The 13,691-nt window shown below is 39.7% G+C and overlaps 1 protein-coding gene across 1 annotated transcript in view; it reads right to left on the bottom strand.

Annotated features, from left to right (window-relative positions):
• LOC136884952 (protein tolkin) overlaps positions 1–13,691 on the bottom strand; it is a 193,513-nt gene that overhangs the window by 47,833 nt on the left and 131,989 nt on the right. Inside the window, exon 6 of the mRNA XM_067157293.2 lies at positions 862–988. Within this exon, the coding sequence (XP_067013394.2) occupies positions 862–988 (127 nt within the window). The remainder of the gene's footprint in view (positions 1–861; positions 989–13,691) is intronic.

Below are 13,691 nucleotides of genomic sequence, written 5' to 3'. Positions count from 1 at the left end.
ACCATGGGATTTTCAACTGAAAATTCTACCCGGTCCGCCTCTGTGGTGTAGTGGTTAGTGTGAATAGCTGCCACCCCCCGGAGCCCCGGGTTCGATTCCCGGCTCTGCCACGAAATTTGAAAAGTGGTACGAGGGCAGGAACGGGGTCCATTCAGCCGGTGTATATTACTGATTGTGGATGGCTCTCTTAGCGTGAGTTCTTAATGCACACCATTTGCTATACTCTTTTTTCCTTAACATTTCTCCTAACTTCCTTGTGCTAAGTTCTTCGAGTTGGGTGTTATCTATATTTCTTGGCCCGACTTCCTGAAGGGCGAATCCATCCCACGCCCTTCAGGTTGAACATAGCAAAGTTTTACCACCTCGGCAATGAGTATATAAAGAGGTAAGAAAAGAAGAAAAGATGAGGTTGAAAGAGAGGAAATGAGGATGAATTAGAAAATGATGATGAGTTTAAGAAATAAATTATGACAAAGACAGTATAAAGAAAGAACACTGTGGAAGTGACGAAGGTGTGACAGAATAAAGTTAAGAAGACTGTAGACTAGAATGACGGTAATGAAGGACAGAGAGGAGAAGAGGAAAATGAAACAGAAACTGAATGCTTTATTTTGTCGTGTGAAAAAGCAAGAATAAGGAATAGCAAGGGAAAAAGGAAAAAGAAGGAAGGTGTGGAAAGAAAAATAGGTATATTAATTAAAATGTTGAAACGGAAATGTAACAGAGATCAATCGTTAAGATGTAATTCAGATTAAATAAATGAAAGATTCAACATATATTTAGGAATAAAAGGATATAAGACAATGACGCGAAATGAACAGGTATAATTTCTTACTGACGAATGAAAAGTGAAATACTGACGTGGACACTTGTAGAGCAGGTTGGTCTGCGCCACGTCTCCTTCACTCAGTCGAATCCTCTGTCCGATCTCCGGTCTCTTCTTGGAGTATCCTCCGACCAGAGGGTAGATGGTGTCCAGGTAAGTCCCCTGTAACAAACACAGAGCAACCCGGTTAGAATAGCTGTTGAGTAGCATAGTAGTTTGCCACTTAATGACCCTAAATCGATGCCTAACCCATTCACAAATTGAATACTGGTCTGTGGGAAAAGTAAGGGACTGTTATAATCTAACCGAGATGAACGGTAGATGAATGTTCTCAGATTTCGTCGTCAGCATATTAATACTGCCCAATCACGTCAGGTTGCGGACTCATTGTGACTGAAAATGGGCGTAGTTTGTCACCAAGAAATCTGGAAAGGCTTCTATTTGCCTATTGTAATACTACTTTCTGTTGTGAATTACGTACCCACTGTTTAGGGAGTCTTTCATGTATATGCTCTTCATGGTGCTTGTCTTTCTTTGGCCGATATCTTCATTTTTCGAAGTGTTGGAACACTTAAATTTTTGCTCTCTGATTAATGTTATATATAGGATGGTTGCCTAGTTGTACTTCCCCTTAAAACAATAATCATCACCACCACTTTAGCTACCGGGTGCAGAAATTTTAATTTGCCGCCAGCTGGCTGCTTTCTCGTCAATTTAGATGTTCTGTTTTACTCTAAGCCAACTAGAGGGCAGAAAAAACTGAATCTCTCTTGAGCGTCTTTGGCTGAGTTGTAATTATAATTAATTTTCTCGGGTAAACACCAAATGTGTCACCAGAGATCTTTTACATGCCGACGTCGTCCGAGATCGAGTGTCGAATGGACTTTTTTCTGATCTTCAAAAATCCCACTACCTCTGTCGGGTTTGAACCTGCTACGCCGGATCCGAAGACCGACTCTCTGCCACTGATCCATAATAAAACCTGCAAGTCATCTCAATAATCAAATACTACGTTTCGATTCTTCGACATAATTTATATGGTCAATTATTACCTGCATTATTTTTAAGACTAGTCCCATTTATTTATTCAAACATTAATCAACTTTCCTCAGAATTTTTACTATAGACTATTGTGTGTCATTTGATAAACCTGGAATATCCTGGGTTAGATTAAATTTAAAAAAAATCAAAAATGTAAATTTGAAATTGGCATATAAATGGTCATGCAATATGTGAATATAGTCTAGTTTTCTATAAAATTTATTATAGACTAGTCGTAGTACCGTCGTTCACGGAAAAATCACTCATGTTATTGATTACATTTTTGTCCACCACGCATATAGTTCCCCATGTTCTAAGCACTGTGCAGTGTGAATACAAAGTATAGTAACGCGTATATATTTCTACAAAATTTGTTATAGATTGTATGTTTATTTCAAGCATGTTTAAAGCATAAATATTCGGGACCTATTTAGAGAATTCACAGCCATCGTTTTAACATAAAAAGAGAAAATGCTTATTCTAATATCTGGGGCGCATATAATTGGCTTACTCAAGGGTTTGAAAAATATGCAACCCTTCATACGTAACCGCTAAGCGGATGGCCTAGCAATGATATACAGCTACTTTAAAGCAGCTCTTTTGCAGGCGCATTACGATGTGTGATGTAGAAGCATTGTACCGCGGGGTAGTTGCGACACCCCTGAACTGATGATAATGACTATGGTGGCAGGACTCGAACCCAACTCCACCCTCTCTTTCAATTAGCCGTGCTGGTAATGCAATTAAAGCGGGCGATAGATCAGCTGGTAATGGGGACATTAACAAGAACACTAACATCAGTTTTAGGTAACACGTGAACCATTTACAACACGAGCCGTGAGGAGAGACCACAGAACCTGATAACCCTTTCATGCATGAGTAACTGACTTCAGGAGAAACTGATTTCTAGTATGGTGCATAAAACAATGCACAGTATAATCTTATTTTTATTGGGTCAGATTAAATTAAAAAACCTTAAAAGAGGTAACTGTTGTTTGGATGTCATTTGATTTGATATTGGTTTTCATAAAACTCTTTCAAACGAACTTCAGAACCTTGTGCTACCTACTACCACTAAATTTTTTTTTCATTTCTCCCCGATGTGGGAAGTAGACGGTAACACCGTCTTTCAGGCCGGGAGATTTCTTACGGTGAAGGAGATCCTCGGAAAATGTGAGGGGGTTGGCGGCCGTGGCCTATACTAGGAACTGTCCCGGAATTCGCAGGAGAATGGAAAACCAAATCTGGTTGCTTAATATTTAGTCATTGTTAGCTTCACATGGATTACTGACAACTGTTAAAAATAATTATACTTTTATGAAAATATGACTATCGGGATATAATACGGCATTCTCTCCAGAAACACTCGATAAACAGAAACAAACTGAGATATACACAACACGTGATACTGGTAGGTACGCAAGAACTCGGTGTCTAAATACTTGGCGACTTTCATCCCAGATGGCAGCACAGTGCAGGAAAATGACACGCAGGACAGAAAGTGGCCAAATATTAAGTCACTGAATGTCTGGAGGTACCACCGCATTCAATAAGACTCAAGGTCAATGGTTTCTGTCAAGCATATTCAACTTTATTGAAGTGTCCACATATTTAGGCACTGTTCATGTACGCAGACTAGATATAAATTAATGTGAGCGTTAAAGGGTTAAGGTCGATGTTGGTCTATTTGCTACTAGTATGTAAGCATCGAAAACAAGGCAGACTTGCACAGGAATCGACCAATCTCTCATGGCCAGAGAGAGAGTGTTGCCCTCTATGTGGCCCGCCCCACCCCTTCAGGGTGGGGAATGAAAGCATTTGATAGGTAGAATCGACCATGTGCGATCTTTGCGCCAAGCAGAATGCATCCTTCAGCACATGTATGTGATGGACAGCGAAGACTTCAGGAGGGTTCCGCGTTTCTCCACCGAGAATCTGACCAACAGTAGTGGCACACACCGGATTTCTTCTAATTTTCACTTACAGTTCCACGGAAAACGCTGTGATTATTACGAGGGCAACGTAATCCAGACACTCGCAGAAGATCGGCCATGCGCAAATAGGGTGTGGGAGCGGTCAGTGGCGCTGTTGTCGAAGTGTAGTGCGCAGTTGGGAGTGGTGTTATTGTGTGGCGTTGAAGTGAAGAGTGTCGATTTCACCGCTCTAAAGCATGTTTTCAAAAAAGTTATCAGAGTTGTCGAATTAAAATCGAGGTTGCGGAGATTACATGAAGCCTGTGGCGAGAATGCATTACCGTATAGGACGGTTGCATGATGGGTCAAGGCGTTTCGTGCGGGTCGGAAAGAGACTGCGTCCATTCCTCAAGATCAGATTGACATGATGAGTGGTCTCTATTCCGTACATGATCGCAGGAGATCGGGCATGCGCAAATAGGATGTAGGACATTCCGACATTTGGCAAACGATAATAGACTTTGCGGATGACTACATTGAAGGAATGTAATGAGATTGTACTTGTTAGTTTATTAAATATTGAGTACTACTTTATTTACAACCCTCGTATTTGCACCAGAGATGATTACAATCGATTGTATGATTGTATGATTGAAGAAGTGACCCGAAGCTGCAGCCAATATACGCTACTCTACATGCCCTTTTATAATTATTCTCTAAGACATTCTGTGCAATCCCTCATCAATATTAAATAAATATTTTTCAAAATAATCCTCCCAGCAAGGTGTTGAACTAACCCATATTTAGCGTGGATATAAATTGACATAAATAAAGTACGTCTTAGTGCTAGCGCTCATCCGAACATTTGTGTAACAAAAATAGTGTATGTACGAGTAACAAAATGTGTGACGGAAGAGTAACTCACCGACCCTGTAGGCTGTGATGTAAAGTATGTTACCTAGCAACCGCGCAGGCTGTGATGTAAAGTTTGTAACCTAGCAACCATGTAGGCTGTGATGTAAAGTATGTAACCTAGCAACCGTGCAGGCTGTGATGTAAAGTATGTTACCTAGCAACCGCGCAGGCTGTGATGTAAAGTTTGTAACCTAGCAACCATGTAGGCTGTGATGTAAAGTATGTTACCTAGCAACCGCGCAGGCTGTGATGTAAAGTTTGTAACCTAGCAACCGCGCAGGCTGTGATGTAAAGTATGTAACCTAGCAACCGTGCAGGCTGTGATGTAAAGTATGTAACCTAGCAACCGTGTAGGCTGTGATGAAAAGTATGTAACCTAGCAACCGTGTAGGCTGTGATGTAAAGTATTGTTACCTAGCAACCGTGCAGCCTGTGGTGTGAAGTATGTTACCTAGCAACCGTGCAGGCTGTGATGTGAAGTATGTTACCTAGCAACCGTGCAGGCTGTGACGTAAGGTATGTTACCTAGCAACCGTGCAACCTGTGGTGTGAAGTATGTTACCTAGCAACCGTGCAGGCTGTGATGTGAAGTATGTTACCTAGCAACCGTGTAGGCTGTGATGTAAAGTATGTAACCTAGCAACCGCGCAGGCTGTGATGTAAAGTATGTAACCTAGCAACCGTGCAGGCTGTGATGTAAAGTATGTAACCTAGCAACCGTGTAGGCTGTGATGTAAGGTATGTAACCTAGCAACCGTGCAGGCTGTGATGTAAAGTATGTAACCTAGCAACCGTGTAGGCTGTGATGTGAAGTATGTTACCTAGCAACCGTGCAGGCTGTGACGTAAGGTATGTTACCTAGCAACCGTGCAACCTGTGGTGTGAAGTATGTTACCTAGCAACCGTGCAGGCTGTGATGTGAAGTATGTTACCTAGCAACTGTGCAGGCTGTGATGTAAGGTATTGTTACCTAGCAACCGTGCAGGCTGTGATGTAAAGTATGTTACCCTAGCAACCGTGCAGGCTGTGATGTAAGGTATGTTACATAGCAACCGTGCAGGCTACGTCTTACGGCTGGCAGTCATTAGAAATTAATAACGGTTGGTCGATGGCCATGACCGAGAGACATGGAAAACATATTTTTTGTGGTCATTTGGTTCTCCTACAGAGAAATGGACACCATTTCTTGTGTAAAATATTGTAATTACCTCAGAAATATATAAAATTCTGGGAGATAAGAAAAATATGTAGAGAGAGAATTAATTATAATGGCTCTAGTAGTGAAATAATTCGCCTATATTTTGGGTATTCATACGGATACGTACTAAGGTAAAGGTAAGGGTGTATTCTGCCCGAAGGCAGGTCAGAACCTCCGCAGAGTTGTGCCCGATCCGGAGTTTACGTGCGGTAGGGTGGCCAATTCCTTTCCGCTCCTCCATTCCCTTACCTCCCCCCAGTAGCGCGTGGCAACCGATCCAAATCTTGACCACGCCCAATGTTGCTTAACTTCGGAGATCTTACGGGATCTGGTGTTTCAACACGGCTACGGCCGTTGGCCTTACTAAGGAATACATACGTAATTACATAAATAGAAAGGCTCTCATAATCACTGAGCAGTTAACAGGACACAAACAATATTGTGCATGTATTTAGGAGAGGGAGAAGCCAATGTGGATAGCTGCCCTTATACAAGAGAAAGCACAAAGTCTCAGCCTTAATGATAAATCTAGGAAGTCAGTTGAAATTCAAATATATATATATATATATCCTTAATTTTCATTGGAATTCAAAGAATGTAAATTGTGGTATTCATTGATTTCGGACTGCCATCCCCGGATGGATTCTATGCTCCATAGACATGCAAATTTGAAGGAATCTACGTATATTCTTATAGAACGAAAAATACTATTCTATTACAAAAACTGTGTGTTGCGGTATGTACCAATGATATAAAATTTTGAATTTTATATTAGACGAGTTGAAAACATTAAAGGTTATTTTGTGTACGTTTAAGGCTAAAAAGCAGAAACTTTACAGAAATATTATAAAAACAGGAACATCGGCTATAATGTGCATTGGTTTGATTTTGTGCAAACCTGGTATAGGCTCGGGCATAAAATACGGCTGCTGTCAGCCAATGTGGAATGAGCAGGTTCATGACATATGAATATGACAAGCTCCGAGTTTATGCGTTGTTATAGTCGTCCGAGCTCTCTACTTAATGAAATAGTCACCGAAAGTGATTGAATTACACTGATTTGAACATAATTCTCCATAAGACTAGGGCTGCAACATTTGAAAATCTATATAGCCCTTAGTAAAGACTAAAATATTTCATGAGATAGTTCGTAAAAACGAAGATATTGATAAAGATATTGGAAGTAAATCTTTCATGAAAAAGTAATAAATATATTATTATAGCATAAAAAAGTATAAACCATCCTACGGCCTAGTGATAGCGAATCTATCTCTTACCTGGATGCTCCAGGTTCGATGCGTGACGATGTAAAGGATTTTTACTTAAATCTAAAGGCTGGTTCGATTTGAACTAAGCCTATGTGATGATAATTGAGGAGCTAACTGACGGTGAGTTAATGGCCCTGGTCTAGAAATCCAAGAACAACGGCCGAGAGGATTCGTCGAATTAACGACACGTCACTTTGTACTTTGTAGGCCTTCGGACCGAGCACTGCTATTGGTTGTTTGCTGATTGGTTTGTTTGAAAAATTAATATATTTAAAATTACTGGCACAGAAGGATTACTCACGCGTTAAACATACATCTCCATGCTGCGGTCGTGGCAAGATCCATGTGCATGAAGCAGGTCAGTTCAAAACTAAGACAGGTCTAAAAATAAATACTTGCAAAATGTATAAGAGATTTTGGTAAAATATTAAATAACATGGAAAGTTGAGCTCTAAACAGTGTTTAATAATCTTAGCTGCCAGTAGGGAGTATTATTATTATTATTATTATTATTATTATTATTATTATTATTATTATTATTATTATTATTATTATTATTATTATTATTATTATTATTAGACATGATTTATAAGTAGTAAACATATCTGAAGAATGGATTAAAATACTAAAATTTGTGGCTTAGAGATGCATTAAAATTATTATTATTAATATTAATAATAATTAATTATAATAATAATAATTTTATTTGCTTTACGTTCCACTAACTACTTTTACGGTTTTCGGAGACGCCGAGGTGCCGGAATTTAGTCCCGCAGGAGCTCTTTTACGTGCCAGTAAATCTACTGACACGAGGCTGACGTATCTGATCAGCAAGTGATGATTTTATTAGAACCATGAAACTACTTGTGATTAGTACCATCACACGGGGAACACCATGGGTCGCCTTTACTTGCGAGTAGTACCACTACCTTAGGTACACAATAGGTTTGTGATTAGTAGCAGCAGAGAGCGGTTCACTATGGGCTTACAGTGCCTGTGATTAGTACCTCTATATGAGAAACACCACGGGATAGTACGAGTCCCTGTGATTAGTACACCGAGCTCGATAGCTGTAGTCGCTTAAGTGCGGCCAGTATCCAGTATTCGGGAGATAGTGGGTTCGAACCCTACTGTCGGCAGACCTGAAGATGGTTTTCCGTGGTTTCTCATTTTCACACCAGGCAAATGCTGGGGCTGTACCCTAATTAAGGCCACGGCCGCTTCCTTCCCATTCCTAGTCCTTTCCTCTCCCATCGTCGCCATAAGATTTATCTGTGTCGGTGCGACGTAAAGCAACTTGCAAAAAAAATGTGATTAGTACACCTATGTGAGGAACACCATGGGTTTGTGTTACATGTACGCATTACATTACCTGCGAGTAGTGCTATAATGTCTGGAACACCGTGTGTCTACGCTACTTTTGATTAGTACGCAACTTGAGAAATACCATAGTTCTACTTTACTAGCGATAAGTACCATTTTGAGGGACCGTTGACCTGGAATTTGGACCCCTTCAAACTACGAGCAAACTACTTTACTTGGTCAGTAATACTACTGTTTTAAATTCATATTCATCCATTCATCCTTCATCATAACGTTTTGAGTTCTGGTCAGTGTATGATTTTGGACTTTCAAATTGTCATCTCATTTTGTACGATTAGGGGCCGATGACCTAGATGTTCGGCCCTTTTAAACAACCACAACAACAATCGTCATCATCATCATCATCATCATCATTATCACCATCATCAAGTATATTGCGTAGTCCTAAATGGGCTTATTTGCAAATAATAATACACTAGTGGGAGGTGTATCTGTCACTAAACAGAAAAATTTTGATTTGTAGAAATAGAAGTCTGAGAGAGAAGAATTGTCCGAAAGATCCTGCGACCGGTACTGGAAGTTGGGGAATCCTGGAGACGACACAATTCAGAACTCTGTTCCCAGGTAAAGGTTCTATGACTGTCAGGAAAAGGATGATAGCTTTCCATGGTCATGTGGAAAGAATGACTCCCAAAAGACCGACCAACCACCTGTTGACCTCCTGCCGAAACAAGAAAGTCCGTACAACCTGGATGAGGGAGGCTGACAGATTGTGAGAAAGATTCTAATGAAAGTCCATGGTTTTCAGGAAAGTCGTCTGAAGAAGAAAAGTATTTCTGGTCAGAGAAAATAAAGGAGCTATACTGGGAGAAGATGCACTGGGCAAAGATCGAAGCACAGTGGTTGAACAAGCGAGGTGCCAACTTGGCGGATTCAAACTAATATTATTAGAACTCGGGTGTTTAGGCAGTAACAGGTTAGAACGCAAACTACTTTGATTACTAGGAAGTGTCGTCTACCCCGGTCTTCCGTAATGTAGTGAGAGTAACATAAATTCTAGGGGTTCTAACAAGCAGTGCCCCTAATGATTATGCAAATCTCAAAGCAGAATTGTTGTCCACGCTAGGCTATACTTGTTATTCGCTTCAGTAACTTTGCATTCTAACCTACAAAAGTTAAACATCCGGGCAATAGTAGTAGTAATAATAATAATAATAATAATAATAATAATAATAATAATAATAATAATAATATTGTAAGAGTAAAGGAATTTAAGTACCTAGGTGAATGGTTCAATGAAAAGAAGTCAGTAGCTTCAAGAATTCAGAAAATGGAAATCGCTTTTCAACACAAAAATACTATTTATAACAAAAAATGCTTGTACTGGAACAGTAAAATTCGTCATCACTTAACCTGAAGCTCTATGCTTTAGAAACGCTCAATTTACAAAATGAACATTTAAAGGAACAATTAGAGATTAAAGAAAGAACATTCATAAGAAAATATTAAGGCAAAATCATAGGGCCCAGAAATAAAAATGAAATACATTACTTCAAACCCAACTCGTAAATATAATGTATTTGAAAATATCTAATCTTACTGATACCATGAGACTGCGACGAATTCAATTTTTAAACCATTTTGAAAGAATGAATAACTTATCGAATAAACACATTTCTGCAAATCAAACGTACGAAACCAAAATGGTATACGGAAGTAGAGAAAGACCTCACTGAATTAGGATCACTAAATCTGCAGGATAGAAATGTAATCAGGAGAATTGTTTATACAAGGGGATTTCAGGAAGACGAGAAGAAACCGCGTGGTGCTAAGTGACCCATTCGCGCAGAATAATAATAATAATAATAATAATAATAATAATAATAATAATAATAATAATAATAATAATAATATATTAAAACATATTTGTTCAGTCCGTACGTCCGTTCTACTGGAGCGATTTGCTTCATTTCTATTTGATTATCTCCGGAATTAACTGCCAGAAAAACATGAGACATTGATATGTCTCTCTACGTTCAGACAACTTTGAGTAATCATAAAATCAAGTCATTACATGATCATTTCAATAATTGGAGGCGAAGGCTTACTCTAACCCGCAACAAGTTCTGTACTTAGCAGGTTGCTAAGCGACTAACACTTTTCATTTATATTCTGATATATGTGTGATTTTCATTCTTAGTAATGCCATTGCATGCAGCCATGTTTGATTACTACCTGTCAAGGCAGAGAGTATACACTTCCTCCGATCACGGAGGGATACTATTCCCTGCTAGATACTCTTTGATTCTCCAACCTTTTCAAGTTTCCAAACATATTCAACAGATGGCAGAGCATTCCTAATAACTTGCATGCTGCTAAGAGAAAAAAGTCTACATGCAAACAGACCGCATCATGACACACGCCTTAGACATTATCTGGGAACACCTATCGAAGGATAAGATTGTTACTCTAGTAAGAGTAAAGGCCATGTATGTTAAAAAAAGTTCTCTGCCCAGCAAATAAACGCTCCTTCCACACTAACCTATGAGCTTACAAGACAACCGTTCTATACAGAACACAATACCAAGCTTTACATCAAGAACTGCAGGATAAGAAAAGCGAATATATGGATAGATTTTTACCAAACAGACGGTATGATGGCGTCAGGATGGATGAATTCTAAGTTCGAACTGCGGCTTACCATAACATGCTTCTTATTAAATGTTCAAAAAACCATTGAAAAGGGCAGACAAAACAATATGATTACGGCAGGCATATCAATTGGAGTTATGTGTCCTATTTATAATGAATGCTGTGGAGAATTACGGGCCCTCCAATAATAATAATAATACGACGATGATGACGAGTGCTTCAGAGTCATTCGAACAAAGCGGCAATTTGCACAGGCTCTTCTCGGGTGTATAGAAGAAAGTCAAACTGAATGGAGTGATCTTTCTCCCGCTGGCCAGTTCGTTAGGACGATCCCAAAATAGCCAGCCCTTCATCTCATTTCATTTCCTAGAATCATTGTTACCTCCCATGTCGGGATTGTTAATTAGAATACAGTATCGACACTCGAGATCTGTATTTCCTGTTATACTCTATCAGTGACCTCATGGCCTCATTTCGTGGCGGATTAACAGTCTGATGATGGAGAGCAATTTCTTTGTGTACTTGCACTACATGGCTTCGCAGAACGAGAGAGTAGAGCAAGGATCAAAGAGAAGCAAATATAATCCAGAAAGTGGGATGTAACTCATGTACTGAAGTAAATACTAATAATAATAAACCTGGATTTGTTTTTGGGGAGACAGAAACTGATCCCAAAAGACTTATTTTATCATATTGTTTTTCTTACTGGGAAATTTGTTTTGCATTTTTATGATTTTGGTTGTTTATGTTGCACACTTTGGCAAAGCACGCAGCTTTTGCAGCAATTCACAGTTTGAGAGAGATTTATTTATTGAAGAATTATTTAATCAAGGTTACCTTTTTGGTAAATCTAAAAGCATCAAAGAGTGGACATTTTTAATTGTTAATGCTCCTATTGTCTTCCTTTCTCCGGGGGTTGGGCGAGGAATGTTAAACACGTAATCAGGTACAGATGGAAATTAATGATTTGTCCCTCAGAATTTGCATTACTATTTTGTTTTCAATTTTTCAGAATGGAATTTTCAAGTTAGGTACTAAGGTCGATGTGTGACTAAGGAGGTTGCCATTGACACCAGAACACCAACGCCTCTGGTCAGAATGGATGAATTCTGACTGCGAGCTGTGGCATACCACAAAGTGCTTCTTATTAAATATTCATAGAACCATTGAAAAGGGCAGGCAAACCAGCGTGACTACGACAGGCATCTAAAACGAGTTATCTGTCGTATTTATAATATATAACGATCCTTCGACCTTGGTGTCTTGCCCGGGTGGCACGGACAGAGGATGACTGGCGTCGCATTATGCTCAGTGATGAGTCCCGCTTCTCCATAACCTCCGATGACTATCATGTGCGGGTTTGGCGGCGTCGAGGGCAGAGAGTAAATCTCGTCCATATTGTGGAAAGATACACAGGCGTAATCCCTGGCATCATAGTCACCTCTAGTAAGGTTTCGGCAGACTTTGACGGCACAGAGATATGTCACGTTCTACCCCTTACGGCACAGCACCCTGCGACAGCGTTCCAACTAGATAATGCACGTCCACACACACAGCACGTGTGGCTATGGACTGCCTAGAGCATGTCGAGGTCCTCCCGTGGCCAGCAAGTTCCCCGGACCTCTCCCTCATTAAACACGTGTGGAAAGACATTGGAAGGGGAATCCGTCCCAGTACCAACCTGCGGGATCTGGAGGGACAGCTGCAACAACTTTGGACGAACTTGCCTCAGGAGAGGAACCAAAGGCTGTTTGACACCATTTCTAACCGCATAAGGGCATGCATTGGGCCAGGGATGCGACACCCTACTGACCTGGCGCCAACATTCCCCATGCTAACGGCCTTGTCTCTTTCATCCCATTTTGGAATCAGTTCATTAAAGGCACATGAATTTTGAGCATATTGAATTTCATTCATTTTCAACCACTCTTTCTGGGTCCCTAACCTTTTTTGTCAGACAGTGTATATATTCATGAAATATGTTGCAGTGTGGTATGAACATTAATTTCTTCGAAAATTACTCATCATGCCTCTGATACTTCGTTAATTGCAATTTGGAACTTCGTATTTCCTGTAATCTCTTCGCAGGTCATAAACATGTCTTGTTCGTCGTCAACGGTGAAATGAAAATAGACTTAAACAAGTATGCATTACAGATTGTAAGGGAACACAATTGTTGTTGATACCATCTGTAACATGCTTGACTGGCTCGGACTTGGTAATGAATTTTATGCGTGTACAGTATCAAGAGTTCCTTTTCAACAACAAACAAGAAATTTTTAATATTCACTAATGTATGCTTACAGACTTTTAAGGTTTGTTTTGCGAGCTCTCGAAACAAACATTGTAACGTTAATGGCTTGAGCAGGAAATGATAATGCTAGAAAATAACAGTTAAATAAACCTCTTATGTATCCATTTGTATTTTAAAGACTTTCATTCGCTGAATGTACAGATAATAGGATTTCATTTTATCCATTTGTTTTCTGCAGCTGAAGTTAAAAGATTAGAAAAATCGAACGTGGTTATGACTATCACTAAAAAAAAGACATCCT

The sequence above is a fragment of the Anabrus simplex genome, chromosome 13, assembly GCF_040414725.1.
Source record: "Anabrus simplex isolate iqAnaSimp1 chromosome 13, ASM4041472v1, whole genome shotgun sequence".
Classification (NCBI taxonomy): domain Eukaryota; kingdom Metazoa; phylum Arthropoda; class Insecta; order Orthoptera; family Tettigoniidae; genus Anabrus; species Anabrus simplex.
The sequence above is the reverse complement of the archived record's forward strand: the minus strand, read 5'-3'. Positions and strand labels throughout refer to the sequence as shown.